General features: G+C 38.0%; 1 protein-coding gene across 4 annotated transcripts in view; it reads right to left on the bottom strand.

The window, feature by feature from the left end:
- Window positions 1–15,862, bottom strand: part of LOC117306826 — a 55,130-nt gene that overhangs the window by 6,687 nt on the left and 32,581 nt on the right. For all 4 annotated transcript variants that reach the window (XM_033791358.1, XM_033791360.1, XM_033791359.1 and 1 more), the window contains exons 31-45: window positions 14,654–14,875; window positions 14,031–14,154; window positions 12,898–13,163; window positions 11,872–11,961; window positions 9,909–10,144; window positions 8,238–8,406; window positions 7,756–7,819; window positions 6,796–7,020; window positions 5,482–5,730; window positions 4,626–4,725; window positions 3,837–3,993; window positions 2,548–2,645; window positions 1,565–1,713; window positions 479–649; window positions 131–226 (exon numbers count right to left, since the gene is read on the bottom strand). In XM_033791358.1, the coding sequence (XP_033647249.1) occupies window positions 131–226; window positions 479–649; window positions 1,565–1,713; window positions 2,548–2,645; window positions 3,837–3,993; window positions 4,626–4,725; window positions 5,482–5,730; window positions 6,796–7,020; window positions 7,756–7,819; window positions 8,238–8,406; window positions 9,909–10,144; window positions 11,872–11,961; window positions 12,898–13,163; window positions 14,031–14,154; window positions 14,654–14,875 (2,416 nt within the window). The remainder of the gene's footprint in view (window positions 1–130; window positions 227–478; window positions 650–1,564; window positions 1,714–2,547; window positions 2,646–3,836; window positions 3,994–4,625; window positions 4,726–5,481; window positions 5,731–6,795; window positions 7,021–7,755; window positions 7,820–8,237; window positions 8,407–9,908; window positions 10,145–11,871; window positions 11,962–12,897; window positions 13,164–14,030; window positions 14,155–14,653; window positions 14,876–15,862) is intronic.

Genomic DNA, 15,862 nt, shown 5'->3' with positions numbered 1-15,862 from the left:
GAATAAATAAATAAATCAATCAATCAATCAATCAATGTAAGTATATAAATAAATAAAATTTTAAAATAAATAATGGATAATTTTTTTTAAATAAATAAATAAAAACATATAAGCTTTGATTTCTGCTTACCATTCTCTCTAGATTTGATACCCTTGCTGCCTCTAGCTGTCTAGCACTACGTGCTTCTTGCTCCATCTTGTGTTGTCTCTCCTGCTTGATACGCATCTACAATTACAAAAACAATGAGCCGTTATCAAGTAACTTGGTAATTCTCATCAAACAAGACCACTCAAGAGGAATATCAATTTGTACCTTCAACTCCAATTTGTACCTTCAAATTGTTAAAAGTACATTTAATAAAATGTGAACTTTTTCCTCATAAAAATAGAGAATTTAAAAAGCACAATAATGATTTTATCTAGTAACGATAATAGATTCTCAAAATATTGGCTTGTTTTGACACAGACCCCCTCTTACCTCTTTATCAAGCTGTTTCTGTACTGTTTCACGCTCCTTATCAGACGTAGCCAACGCTTTACGTAGAGATACAAGTTGCTGTCTCAGTAGGATGACTTCCTCTTCTGCCATCATCTTAATTGTCAGGTACTCCCTCTTGCATCGATCGACTTCATGACGAAGGCCATCCATCTGAAGAAAAAAAAAGAACAAAGTACAAGCAAACTGTGCATTATAATTCTTGTTGATTTATTTATTTCCTCAAAACCTCGAAAAATGGAGAAGATAAAATGCACAGTATAAGGGAAATAAAGACGCAAATTAAGAAACAGGATAACCCTGACACTCTCGGACGACCCCCAGACCATATTGAACAAGTATGAAACAAAAGAATTTTTAGAACGATCTGAGTAGCCGACCGAGAGTATCAGGATCATCACATTCAAGAAACTGATTACGAAACAAAACTGTTTTGACACTATCACAAATACCATGGTTGACGCAGTTTACTTGCAACAATTTATGGATTTATTTGTTTTTTTTTAACCAGGGTAGCCCCATCAGTTTTTAATGAACTGTTCTCCGAACACTCAACCATCACAACACTCTAATCTGCTCACAACCGGACTTTCTCATTTGTTGCTCCCCGAATGTGGAACAACCTCCCAGCCGACCCATCAGAAATTGTAACTCTCTGCCATTTTTCACAAAATCTCTTAAAACTTGTTTGTATCAGATGTAATATGTTGTAGCTTAGTTCCATTGGTTTGCTTTTTCAGCGCTTTGATCTTGTTGAAAAGGCGCTTTACAAATGCTCTGTTGTTTGTATGTTCTCCCTGGGCGCCCTGGCTATATACAATCAAAAGTATGGTACATAAGAGTGAATCAAAACTAGTTCAAAATAATACCTAAAAGAAAACTTACAAAGCTAAGAAGTACATACTGGGAAAGGGGAAGCCTAAGAACAAAAAGCCTGAGGCATTGTTTAAAAAATTGCCAATTCGATTGAAATTAACAGATGTTTTCTAGGGAGTTAACAAATTGTTATCAAATGCTAAATATTGTCTATCTACATTTTTCTGCCATAAAAAATTCAAACTGACTTACAGTTCCTTGGTAGGTTTCTTTGATATTGGTTAGTCTCCAGTTTGTAAGTGACTTCATCTTCAGTAAGAGTCTGTTCATGTTGTTATTTGTGTGACGTAAATCTTGAAGCTCGAGAGCACGTCGCTGGTTCAGTGTAACACCAGACTCGTCTGATGGACAAAAGACAAGAAAGAAATCTCATTAAAGTAGTAATTTTTAGAGACTCACTCAGCAACTGTCCCCTCAATTGAAAGTGGTAGTCCCAACCGATTTCCTAGATCCCCAGGTGGTAGTTAATTTGGTAATGGTCACGGTAGGTTTACACAGAGCGGAGCTGTTCCTGTTGGACTTTTTAGCGAACAAGCAGCCGATTTCATGAAACCTTAGGATTGATCCTATCTCAAAATCGTCCTAACTTAGGATGGGTTCAATGCGTCGTAATGTCTATAGATACAGAACTTCACAAGTCATAAGTCATAAGATTAATCCTAAGTTGGGAAGAGTTTGGTGGAATCGACGGCTGATAAGTTACCGTGGCTCCCTGGAAGTCTTCCCTGACCTCTTTCGACGTGTAGTTTTACATCATGGTCGCGGAAAGTTGACAGGGAGGACAGTTTACCATGTGTCCCCATTGGATTTAATTTTGTCACTTTACAATAAAGTCGCGGTACTCTAACAAAAAAAGTCCAATGGGAACACAGCTTAAGTCATCTCCGAAATTCTTAAATCGACTCCGCGACAATAAAGTATTAGTAGCAAGACAAGTTCTCAAAGAACAAAATCTACACGGCAAAGTAGATAGATACATACATGTAAAGTCTTACCGCAAACTGGATATACTTTTGCTTTGACAATCAGCTCAATATTGTCAGTAATTTGTTTTCACAGAACTTTGGAAAGTACCGAGTATACATTGGTGTGTATGGGCAAAACCAAAATGAATTTTCTTTATCCCCCATGCAAGTATAACATCTAATAAGCTCAACATTGTTATACTTACTTACCTTTTTCGGCCGTTCTTGGGGTGAATTTTTTCATGGCTTCCATAGCTTCTTGTCTGACTTCACCAACAATGCCAAATGCTTCGTCATAAAGACGCACCCTACAAAATAACAAATAACCCATCAAAATAACTGCCAAACTATGGAGTTCCAACCACAAGGTTTGGAAGACCACAAACTTACACATTGAAATAACTGAACATGATTTGAAACTTTGGCCATAAGGTTATGCCTATAGTATTGAAGTAAGGACTAGTCCTAACTGATAACTAGTCCTAGGAGATATTAAAAACTTAAGCCTATTCCTAAGTTAGGACGAGTAACTCGTCCTGACTCAAGATAAGACTAGTCTTAACTCTTTGTGAAATCGACCCCAGTACAATTAAACAATATATAAATAACACCTAAAAAATATTTAACTGACACCTAACAAATTAAACATGAATTTTAAAAAAGATGGCAAGTTATTAAAATAAGTACTACTATTTTGAAAATAAGACAGATATTTAAAAGAAAACATATCTTAATATGTTTCTGTCAGGAGATCAAAAGACGAATATTGTTAAATTTGATTAATTTAAAGCACAAATATGAACAAATATTGTACAAAGTCTGCATAGGCCTAAACAAAACAAAGATGACTAAACAAGGTTGAGACAAGCAATACAATGTAAACAAAATGAAATAACAGACCAAATTGACACATTATGCAAGTACAGCAAATACAACTGCTTTTAGGAATGACAAAAGGTAAACCCTGTCAAGAACAAAAGAGTCACACAAAAGAAAGAGCTTAAAAAGCAGAGAAATATAACAAACATGTAAGCTGTAGCTGCCAGTCACACGGCCTCAATCAATGCAATGAAATGAATTGCGTCAATCCCTCTACTTCAAAGTATATCAATTCCATTCAATTCAAATCAATTCAATTCAATGAGGTTTATTAAAAATATCACAAAAATACACGGCAGAAGTTTAAATTCATTATTGTTAAAAATTACCAAAAAGCAACAAAACACTGAGTTAAAAAGGAGAAGGTGAGAAAAGCTGTAGGCATAAATGCACAAAAATTGATAAAAAGTTTCCAGCTTCCAAACCCCAAGTACATATCAATTTAACAGAATATTTACTAACTGTTAGAGATACTAGGTGGCTATCGGTACAGCTAAGGCTAAATCCCCACATCACCATACATTGAAATATAATACATTCTTAGCAACGCCCTTAGCAATAGTCGTAGCTGAAGTCATCAAATCAGATTCAGCGTTAAAGGATAACATTTTCAAACTTACCCAAACTCATCAAAGTTATGCTTCATTGCAAACGCGCCCTCAAAGAGTTTTTGGACGAGGGAGTCGTAGCCCTCCTTCAACCTCTCCCTGATGTCTCTCTCTTGAGTCAGTGACATCTCTCTCATTTCTGCAATTTTGGCTCGCAGAGCAGTTATTTCTGATGTGAAATAAGAAATAGAAATGTTACGTCATTGGCTGGGAATACGTGCTGATCCTAAATAATACTAGAAATATAATTAAATGGACAACTTATCTGCCGTCACCTTTAGAAGTTTTCTTTTTCCAATGTTGTTGGTTTCTTTATTGCCACTGGACACTATTAGCATACAAACTAACTTGGTAATGAGCAATGGAGAGCTGCTGATAGTGAGAAAAGGCTCCCTCTGAAGAAACATAGTTTTGAGAAAGAGGTAATTTCTCACTCAAATAATAAAAGACTTCATCTGAAGCCTTTTATTATGGATGTAACAGCACACAAAGTAGGGCAACAATGATGTCTTTTCTTTCATTATTCTTTGCAAATTTGATGACCAATTGAGCCCACATTTTCACAGGTTTGTTATTTTTATGCATATGTTGGATACACAAACTGAGAAGACTGGTCTTTGACAATTATTACCAAAGGTGTCCACTGTCTTTAACATCTGAAGACTCCTATAAGTGTTTACAACATGTGAATTTCAAAAAGTAAGTTACAGCTCATTCTATTTTCTGCCTTGCTACACTTTCCAGTTCTAATACTATTTTCTCCAGATCCTCTACTATGAAAACAGCGAGACCAATCATTACCTAGGATCAGCTCATGGCTTCTATCAGCTAGTTGGCATTGGACGTCTACTAACGCTGAAGCAGTCGCATCTTTACAAGCCTTCTTCAGATGCTGAATCTCCTGTAATATTTAGTATAATTATTATTATTACATGTATGAGGTAGATGCAAGATGCTGCATATTATAATTATAAAATTTCTGGTTATGGAAATTTTCAAAAATATTTGTTTTGTAAATCTAAATAATAATAAAAAAATATTTATTTTAAATTGGCAACTTCTTTCCTGAAAAAACAAACATAAAAAGGGGTTAAAAATAACATTGAAAGAATATGTACCTATAGATCTATCACCCGTATCTCTTGGTGCTTCTACTTTTACACATTTTGAACCAAAGAAGGGTCTAAACAGCATTAAACCATAGATTATGCTATAGCTTTTCCAATATATTCAAAAATTAAAAATGACCTAGGTCGATAAACAACTCCTTTTGCTTGATCGCATCACATTTGTTGTCAATGTGGCGTGTCGTTGCCTAGCAGTTTAGAGCACCGGATTCAAGCTCTGGTGTTTGATCAGCAGAGTGTGGGTTCAGGTCCGGGTCGTGACACTTGTGTCCTTAAGCAAGACACTTGACCATGATGAAAGTTTGGGAGGTAGTGCTTTCTGCTCTACCAGCCAGGCTTCTGATGGACAATACCCAAGCCTACATCCATATGGACTGTAAAGGGGGTAACCCTGTTTCAGCCACAGAAGTAGATGACAACGGCCCCCGGAAAAATAGTTTATTGTAGCCCACACCTTGAGATGGCCTTCAGGCCTTGTGTACCAGGCGACTTGCATAAAAACAAAACAAAAAAATTGTACATGTACGAACCTGTTCTCTCTGATACAGTAACTGATGGTGTTGTCTCAGAAGATTCTCATAAAACATAGAGTAATTTTCATAGTTACTCCTCTCCCTTGTCATGATTGTAGTGGCCAGCGTGGACAACGCTACGTTCAGCTGCTCATAAGTAAGCGTCAGCGTCTTATCCTGATCCTGATGGTCACCAACTTCCATCAGGTACCAGGCAAAATCCTCAGCGATCTGAGGCTTGGCGATTGTGAATCGCTCATTGATCACCTGATATTTGGAAGAGAAAAAAAAAAAAAAAAAAATATTCCATCTATTAAAATTGTTTATGTTTGTTTGTTAGTAAGTTTGTGCGTTCAAATCCTACACGTACCAAGCTAACTGCTGATTTCACAATGACTAATATAAGCATTGTCGTCTAGTTATCACCTGGTATTCGGAAAAATAATTTTTAAAAACCAATACAAAATTTGTTGTTTTTGTTTGAGAGTAAGGTTGTTGGTTCGAATCCTACCAATCTAACCACTGATTTCACAGCACCTAGAATAAGAAATTGTCGACTAGTTACTGAATCACAGTTTCTTGATTTGTGCAATTCACAATCATAGATGTTAAACCAATATTGGAAGAGGAAGATTGGCTTTGGTTCAGCGAGTCTAAAAATGTTTAAAATACAAAACCAAAATATGCACTAAACCACATGTAGGCTACACAATAACAATAGAGAATAAGCGCCTACATAACAAAAGGTCTGTAGAAAAGTAGCAGTCCCCAAAGAAAAACACTACAGATGGATTGCAACACGCATCAGGCGGCCATCTTTGATGTATTAACAGAGGAAAAGTGCACGCGCAGCGCGTACATGCGTGCACTTTTCCCTTGTCAATACATCAAAGATGGCGGTCGATAACGCGTACTGCCATCGATCTATTCAGGCTTTTGTCTGAATTCAGACTTTTCATGTTTGCCTGGTGAAGACATTCAGACGTTATTTTGTCCACATATAGCCGTCGATTTCACCAAACTCTTCCTAACTTAGGAATCATCTTAGGACTTAGGACGGGTTCAGTTCCGTATCCAAATACGTAGGACGAATTGAACCCATCCTAAGTTAGGACGGGTTACTCGTCCTAACTCGAGTTAGGATTAATCCTAGCGTTTTGTGAAATCGGCCGCTGAGGCTAATAAAAGGTAGACATGCCATCATTTCAACATACCCTAGAATGTGTATCCTAGTTGCAACTTTTTTTTTCAGCAATGACTCTCACCCCTGACTATTATTCATTCAATAAAACAATCGTACTTGGATAGAAACTATTGACCTATAATACTCACCGGTTTCTTCCATAGGTCCGTAGGAAGATTCCCTTCTTCCCTGGATCTCTCCGCTAATACCAAGGAATGTTCCCGAGCTACTTTGCGTCTCAGCTCATAGATCATGTAATTCTCTAGGCTGTCTAGGAGTTTGACCAACTGCTTGGCTCTGATCTCCATCTCGGAGGCACCCTTGGGGGCTACGATGGGCTCCGAGTCCGATACCATACCTTCATAGCGATCAACCTGGTCATCACACAATCAAAGAATTAAAAGATCATTACAGAATTGGCAAGCATTTTTTTTTTTTAAGATTACAGATTTACATAAAACTTTTTGTTTTATGATGATGATAGTAGAAAACATCCCTTGAAATGTTTCTGTCTGAAATGTCATATTTGATGAGAAATAAATAAAACCAACTTCGCTTTCGAAGTGAGCATTTTATTCTCTTTCGCTTTGAATCTAAATCATGCAAAATATGTAATCGTTTTTTCAACTACTTTCTCGTGACCCAGTTGCCAATCGATCTCAAACTTTTACAGGTTTGTCAGTTTATGTATATGGTGATGAACATAAAGTGCTACACTGCCAGCAACTGTTTTGTCAGCAAAAACCAATTCTGTAATGTTCCTTTATAGACACTGGACACTATTGGTAATTGTCAAAGACCAGTCCTATCACTTGGTGAATCTCAACATATGCACAAAATAACAAACCTGTGAAAATTTCAGCTCAATCGGTCATTGAAGTTGCAAGAGGTCTCAAAATCAAATTTGTGGAAAATTACTTCTTTCTCGAAAACAATATTACTTCAGAGGGAGCTGTTTCTCACAATGTTTTATACTATCAACCTCTCCCCATTACTCGTTACCAAGTAATGTTTTATGCTAAAAATTATTTTGAGTAATTACCAATAGTGTCCACTGCCTTTAATAGACACTGGTTATTTATAATATTCCTAAATCCAGAATAACTTACCTCTCCATATCTCTTGGCAATAATCTTGATGACTGGGTACAGGATATCCGTCTTGTACAGTTTGCTAAAAAAAGAAAAGGCAAAAAAAGTATAAACTTCAAAACACTTCGACTGGGGGTGTAAGGGACTTGTCACCCGAGGCAACCAACTGCAGTGCATGCTACAGGACCACTTCAGTAGCACACAAGTCAATTTTAAAACATTGTCTAACGATCCCCAAAAGAAACATTTTAACATTTAAATGGGAATGCCTTATCTTCTTGGAGATTGCCTGGAACTGGTTGCCTGTAATTTGCCTCGTGTGACATGGCCCTAAGGGTTATCAAATATTCACTGAAAATAAAAACGGATTATTATTATTGCTATTATCATTACATATACATCATAATTTACATTGGTATGGACATTCTAGTATGTCTTAGTAAGAAAAAGAAAAAAAGTTTGTACAAATTAAATGACGACAAGAACTATACTTGACTTACCAAAACTTCTTGTAGAGAGTGGGTGTGGCTATTTCTTCCACACCAAGCTTGCGTTGACCCCATTCTGCTTTGAAGACTTCAAGTCGTTTCCATAGCAACAGGAAATCTTTCAGCAATGAGTACGCTTTGACTGACTCTGTCGTCCTTGACAGCGACTTCTTCACAATGGCTGAAAATATTGAGAAATTTTACAATTATTTGGGGTTTAAAGCCATTGGACACTTTCGGTAAACAGTATTGTCCGAAGGCCCACACTTCGTGTATCACAACTAGTATATAAAATAACAAACCTGTGAAAATTTAGGCTCAATCAGTCATCGGAGTCGGGAGAAAATAACGAGGAAACCCACCCATGTTTCCGCACGTTTCGCCGTGTTATGACATGTGTTTAAATCGAGAATTGATAATTGTTTAAATGTTTTCTCAAAAAGTAAAGCATTTCATGGAATAATATTTCAAGAGAAGTCTTTCACCATTACCTTATGTAAACCCTGTAAGTTATTTGTAAATCTGTGAACTTTTATTTTGTTTTCTGTTCCGAAAGTGTATAATGGCTTTAATAAAGAAAATTTACAAGAGCAGGATTCGAACCTGTGATCTCAAGATTAACGTGCCGGTGTGGTAGGAGATTCTGTCTTCCCACGAGTTGAACTGTGGACTAACTTCTACTGTTGGCATTCTTTGTTGATTTGACTTCCATCAGCCAATGATAATTTCCCTTATGGGAGACAGAATCACCGGCGACCAGATGTTTCTAGGACACAATTTTTAGTGACAAAAATGCCCAATTTCATAGAGCTGTTTAAAGACACTGGACACTATTGGTAACTGTCAAGGATTAGTCTTCACACTTGGTGTATCTCAACATATGCATAAAATAACAAACCTGTGAAAGTTTGATCTCAATCGGTCATCGAAGTTGCGAGATAATAATGAAAGAAAAAACACTTATCACCTGAAGTTGTGTGCTTTCTGATGTTTGATTTCAAGACCTCAAATTCTAAACTTGAGGTCTCGAAATCGAATCCGTGGAAAATTACTTCTTTCTCGAAAACTTTGTACTACAGAGGGAGCTGTTTTTCTCACAATGTTTTATACTATCAACAGCTCCCCATTACTTGCAATCAAGAAAGGTTTTTCGATGATAACTATTTTGAGTAATTACCAATAGTGTCCACTGCCTTTAAGCACCAAAAAAAGCTACATGTAAGCAAAACAAAACTACGTTAACCAGAGTCAGGTTAGCAGCCCAAAATACCATGTCAATTTGTGACTTGTATCCTGCTCATTATTGCTAGGCAATGATTTTTTAAGCAGTATTTTCTGCTTGAGCAGCTCTACATCTCTTCATTGCCCGTCTCATCGTTGGTATGTGCAAAACAGTTTTATGCAAAACAAGGTTTCAGGGTCCAATTAATCATGAAATTGGTAAATCACAGTATGGCTAGACTTTGTGTTAGACTGTTAGGCCTGTAAACTAGCCGAACAAGTTTTGACATTGGCCTAGACTAGTCCACACCTGCAATTCCTACAAAATGTGGGGGTTTTATGTTTTCTTTTTTGTGAGTTCCATTAAAGTTTTGCCTGTCGGAAGATTCACTGTGGCTTTTTTGCAGCTCTATGAAATTTGACCCTGTTTATTACAAGATCACAATGGACCAGAAGACCTACCATCTTTCCCCGATTCCTTCCCTCCGACACCACTGCCTGGTCGTGACGAGACTGACTTGATGCTAGCAGCACTGCGAGGTCTGGACCTCATGGGGCTCTTGCCTTGACCAGCCACTTTAGGATTCTCTCCTTCGTCATCGCTATCGTCTGGTACCATACTGATATCTTGCTGACCGCTCTGTAAGACGTCTTCCATGAGTAGAGAGACTCCCAAGATCTCACCATGAGCAACATGTCTAGAGGGAAAAACACGTCAATTCATAATAGATGTTAAATTTGCATCGGGATAAGAGTGTTAACTTTGGTTTTACCCTTCCACGCTGCTGCCCCCAAACTCTGGAATGATTTACCTCACAGCATCCGCTACTCTAGCTCACTAGCAGCCTTCAAGAAATCTCTCAAAACCCACCTGTTCAACTGATTTGCTTGCTTTTATTTATTCTTTGCTCTTTGTTTATTTTGTTTGACAGCGCTGTGGTACTTTCCCCCGTTAGTTAGAGCGTTTTATAAATCCCTTGTATTATTATTATTATTACTATTAGCACTGTATACTCAGTACTTTCCAGAGTCCTGTGAAAGAAATCAGAGGCATTTTACTCGGTGGGATTCGAACCCACGACCCTTGCAATTATAGAACAGTGTCTTACAAACTAGACCACCGAGATTGCCGGCTAGCTAGAGGCAGTTCGAATCCTATAGCAGCGGGTACCGCAACGATATAATAGATAATAAATTTGCATCTGCGATAAAGAATGTTACTTTTGATTTTACCTTTACACAGATATGTGTAAGCAGTGTATACTCAAGTCAATTCATGCTGAATACATGGAGTATGATTGCACTAGAATGATATAAATAATAATCAGTTCTAAAGTAGCATGTTATCTCAAAGCACTTGCGCTGGGTTTTTGAGACATGTTATAAGGGGCGAGAGTCATTACTAACAAAAAAGTCTTAAACTTGGACACAAATTCAAAGGTATGTTGAAATGATGCAATTTTTACCGTTTGGTAACCCCTGGGGTTATAGATTCCAAGGAGCTTTTGGGAACAGTATCCAAAGCACCGGAGAAGTAGACCAATGAGCAGGATTTATTTATTTGTGGAAATAAATATTGTCCGATTTTCTTCACCAGGCCGACATAAAAGGTCTGAAATAAGCCAAAAGTCTGAACAATCTCATCCCTGTGTTATGTATACTAGTCTTCTCTACGAGAATTGCATTTTGGCGGGTAACCTTATTCTTGTAACACTTGTTGGTTTTGCCTAACGTCATTAATAATATCCCAGCTAAAAAAGCTCTAAGTATCGCAAGTGACAGTTTTATCAAATTTACTCTTGTATTATTTTTTACTCTTTTGTTTTGTTTATATTGCTATTAATTTCCCGTAACATTCTTAAATATTTTACGTAATTTTTATATCGTAATTTTATCATGTGATTTTATGTTTACTTTTAACATGTTAGTTTGTTCGCAGGGCCCAAATGGAAACCAGTTTTTTTTACTGATTTGGCTCACCCTGGGTAAAAAAAGGAAATAAATAAATAAATAAATCAACTCAAGGGCAGGCCTAGCACCCAGAGGCCGCCCTCGACCATCCTGGGCCCAACAACTTGGCCGGCCTAGCGAAATCGACCACATGTGGCATGAGGCTGTAGGACGTGGACACAGGAGATCGGCGCGACGGACCCTTGCTGTCTCTGCGGTCGATTGATTGATTGATTGATTTAATAATAATAATAATAATAATAATATTAATGGATATTTGTAAAGTGCCAAATCTGTCAGAAAGACACTCCTGGCGCAGAGAAAAAAGGACTCTACTAATAATGATGATACTAAAGCTGTATTTGAGTGAACAAGTGAGTTTTCAGTTTGGTTTAAAGTTCAAGAGAGTGTCTACTTGTCTGATGGTCCTTGTGGACTGAGGTGGGAGTGAAGTTATTTTACTTCTGATCCTTACCTGTCTACATCTCTCAGTGCAGACATGCTGAGCTGCATGTTGTCTTCAATCTGCTGCCAGCGCAAGAATCGATGTGGAAACGGCCCTCGTCTATGTGATAAAAAAAGAAAGAAAAATGGATGGATACAGTTTGAAACGAGAGATAAAAAGCGCAACATTGTAGTCGACAAATGAATATACACTGGCGTTTATCTACTAGTACTATTCATTGCTCCCTTACAGTGTATCTGCACACTGCAAAAAAGTAAAGCTTAAAACTTTTTAAGACGCTTTCAATCCTACCCTCAACAAAATTTAAGACCAAAACTAAGTGAATAAAGATAAACAGTAATACCCTCTCACACTTTATGTTAGTTTTTTCAAAACAGCGTAATTCATTTCTTAACGAACTGTTTGGCAAATTCATTGCACCCTCCATCCATTTTTAAGGCCTCAATTGACTGTAAATTGCCACGTGTGTCACACAGGGCAACTTTTACAGGCAACTTGGAGGTAGCTAACTGCAGTGCACATGAGTAACTTATCAAACAATGTCTTACAATTCCGAAGAAAGTTATGAGAACATTCAAATATGAATGGATTCTCTTCTTGCCTTTAGGAACACGTTGCCTTGGATCGGACGAGTTGGTCTTTGAGAAGTGTTTGCAACCATTTGTTATAAAATGCATATGGTTAAAAAGATATTGTAAAAGTAGAATACAATGATCTACACAAATTTGCCTCGAAATTGCGTGGTTTTCGTTTTACTTTGAAAACTAACACGGTCGGCCATTTATCAAAAACTTTGACTCCCAAAAAGTGGCCGACCGTGTTTGTCGACGAGGTAAAAGGAAAACCACCCAATTTCGAAGCATGTATGTGTGGATCATTGTATTCTACTTTTAAAAACCTCTTTCTAACCATATGCATTTTATAACAAATGGTTACAAATACTTTGTATAGACTAACTCTTCCGATCCATGGCAACGTGTTCCTTTAACTGGTTGCCTAAAAATTGCCTCCTGTGACATGACCCTTAGGACTCACCTCCCAAGATGTGCCCTCCATGGGAAGATCTCACTAGCCTTCCAGTCTCTGGGCTGTAGTGGTTCCGGTACCGGCAGGTAAGCATTGAAGAGGCTCGGGGTCTGGACGTTACTCAACCCAGTAAGGGAGAATATAATACTATCTGAGCTGCTGTGATAGGCAGCTAGGTTCCCCATGGAGAGGAACGTCTCTCTCAATGAGTGTCTCATCGTCGAATCGTACTCTAGGAATAAGACGTCTCGTCTTAGACACAGGAAGTCAGCAACCTGATTTAGGAAGATTCAAACAAAAGAAGAATTTTTTGAAGGCTCTTATCTTTCAAAAGGACTCCGACCTCATCTTTCAAACTGCCAGACTATGTGCTCCAATAACAAACATTTTATGAGGAAACATCTTTTGAGGAAACATCTTTTGAGGAAACCCCTGGCCTTCCATCATGGGGGGTTAAAGATCGTTTACTTCTGCTGCCCCTTCATTATGGAACGACTTACCGGAACCAACTTTCTCCATCACTATCTTTGTTCAAAACTTCCCTCAAGATTCACCCAATGAGTATTGCATAACTTTCCCTTTTTGTAATGAGTCACTGCGCCATGAGCGTCTTAAGATGGGTACCAGCGCATGATAAATGCCCATTTTTATTTTCAATAATATATTAAATGACATCCTGATTTAGTTTCATAAATACCCTGTACAGTTTATCCATTCTGATTGGGGGAGTGTTTAAACTTACATATGGCACTAAATTATGCATTTACATAATCAACACATACCGGTACTCAATGTAAAAAGCAATCAGCACGTGCGTACAGCCAGTGAGTGTTCATGCAATTTTGACCCTTTGCAGTACCAAGAATGAAAGAGTAGCGACACGAACTTAACCAACCATGTCCAAATTCATACAGCTGATTAAATTTCAAAAGTAAGCTAAGCACAACAAAATTATGCTTACCAGAATAAGGTTATCAGCCAAAATAACATGTCACTTGTGTAGTGTGTGTCTGGTATCCTGCTCATTTCTGCTAAGCAGAAATTTGTTAAGCAATGTTGTCTGTTTAAGCAGCTCTATGAAACTGAGCCCTGTTGATCACCTTGCAGGGCAGTGTTTTAAAGGTTTTTTTCCCCCCTCCTACCTGTTGAGGATTGGTGGGATTATCCAAGTGGTTAATCTGCTTCTGGATCTCTCTAAGCTCAGCAGCGATCCCTTCAGTGCCTCCCCAGTCTGCCGTCACATATTCCATTTTGCGAGTCCCGAGTCTAGTCAAAGAAAACACAAAATATATATATAGTATATACAAACTTTCAGAAAGAAGGGTTATTGCAGCGATGAATTTTGAGACCCAATTATTTAGCACCTTATAAGGGTTTACAAGGTTCTACGGCGCATACAGCAGCCACAGCCAGGAACACTGACGCGATACACTTCTCTTTTCGAAAAGTGCATTGGGTTCTTTTACATGCGTTACACAACACATGGGACCAACAGCTTTACGTCCCATCCAACTGACGAAGCAATGGCTAAGTGTCTTGCTTAAGGACACAAGTGTCACGGCTGGGGATTCAAACCCACACTCTTCTGATCAGAAACACCAGAGTTTGAATTTGGTGCTCTTAACCGCTCGACCACGACACTTCCACATATCGCATTTGCTCTCAATGCACAGCTCTGGCACAGTCTATCGGAAATTAAGAATTGTAACTTTTGAGATAAAGCCGACAGAAAATCCTTCATCAAAAAAAGAAACTTTGAACAGACCTTGCATGCGAGCAGCCCAGCTTGGAGTGTGCACAGAGATACTGCAGCATATCATGAAGTGAGCCGATGATTCGCAAGCACTGGGTTAGCGCCCTTACACAGGTGTCTTCGTCCAGGGTCTTGAACATGTGGAGTACCTCGGTGTGATGGGGCAGGAACCACAGGTTGAGGAACGTAGTACCGTCCGGCGATAGAAGACGTCTTGGACGTTTCTTAAGGTCTCTGTGGATCATAAATAAGAAGTTGGCTTATGGTTAACCTGTCATCGAAGCTCAATGTACACTGTGACTACTCTGGGCCCAATTGCATAGAGCTGCTTCAGCAGAAAATATTGCTTAACAATTTTCTGCTAAGCAGAATCGAGCAGGATACCAGTCACAAATTGTACATTTGACATGGTAAGTTTGAGTGGTACCCTCATTCTGGTAAGCATAATTTTGTTGTGCTTAGCTACTTATTGCGCTTAAGCATCTCTATGAAAATGGGCTCTGATCTGAATCTTCTAGAATCCTAAAGAAATTTTCAGATTGGAAACACCAAACTCAGCAGGTTTGATTTGGCTATAGTACCCTTAGTCATTGAAAACACCAAACTCAGCAGGTTTGATTTGGCTACAGTACTTATTGAAAAGCAGTTAGAAGAAGACTTGTTAATTATGTGACATGAAGGCACTGGACACCTTTGGTAATTTGTCAAAGACCAGTAACACTTGCACTTGGTGTTTCCCAACATTATAAAATAACAACTCTAATAATAATAATAATATTAACAATAATAACAATAATAATAATAATAATAAGACTTGTAATGCGCACATATCCACCTTTCAGGGTGTTCAAGGCGCATTAAAACCAAAACAAAACAAAAAGAAAGAAAAACAGACACAACAAAAGTAGTCCTTGAAAACCTGCGACATAAGATAAGTTTTGAGAAGTGATTTGAATTTTGCGGTACAAAGACAAGATCTAAGATTAAGCGGTAGAGAGTTCCAGATGCGTGGCACGGCTGAAGAAAAAGACCTGTCACCCCATGAGTGAAAACTCTGTGAAAATTTGGACTCAATTAGTCATCGAAGTTGCAAGAGAATAACTAAAGAAGGAAAAAACCCTTCTTGTACAAAATTTGTGTTTTTTTGTTTTGTTCGAGAAAAAACTTTTGCATAAAAAAAAACATCAACAACAACAAAAGGCATTGCCAGATCTAATTTTG

Source organism: Asterias rubens, chromosome 2 (genome assembly GCF_902459465.1).
Source record: "Asterias rubens chromosome 2, eAstRub1.3, whole genome shotgun sequence".
In the NCBI taxonomy this organism is placed as follows: Eukaryota; Metazoa; Echinodermata; class Asteroidea; order Forcipulatida; family Asteriidae; genus Asterias; species Asterias rubens.
The sequence above is the reverse complement of the archived record's forward strand: the minus strand, read 5'-3'. Positions and strand labels throughout refer to the sequence as shown.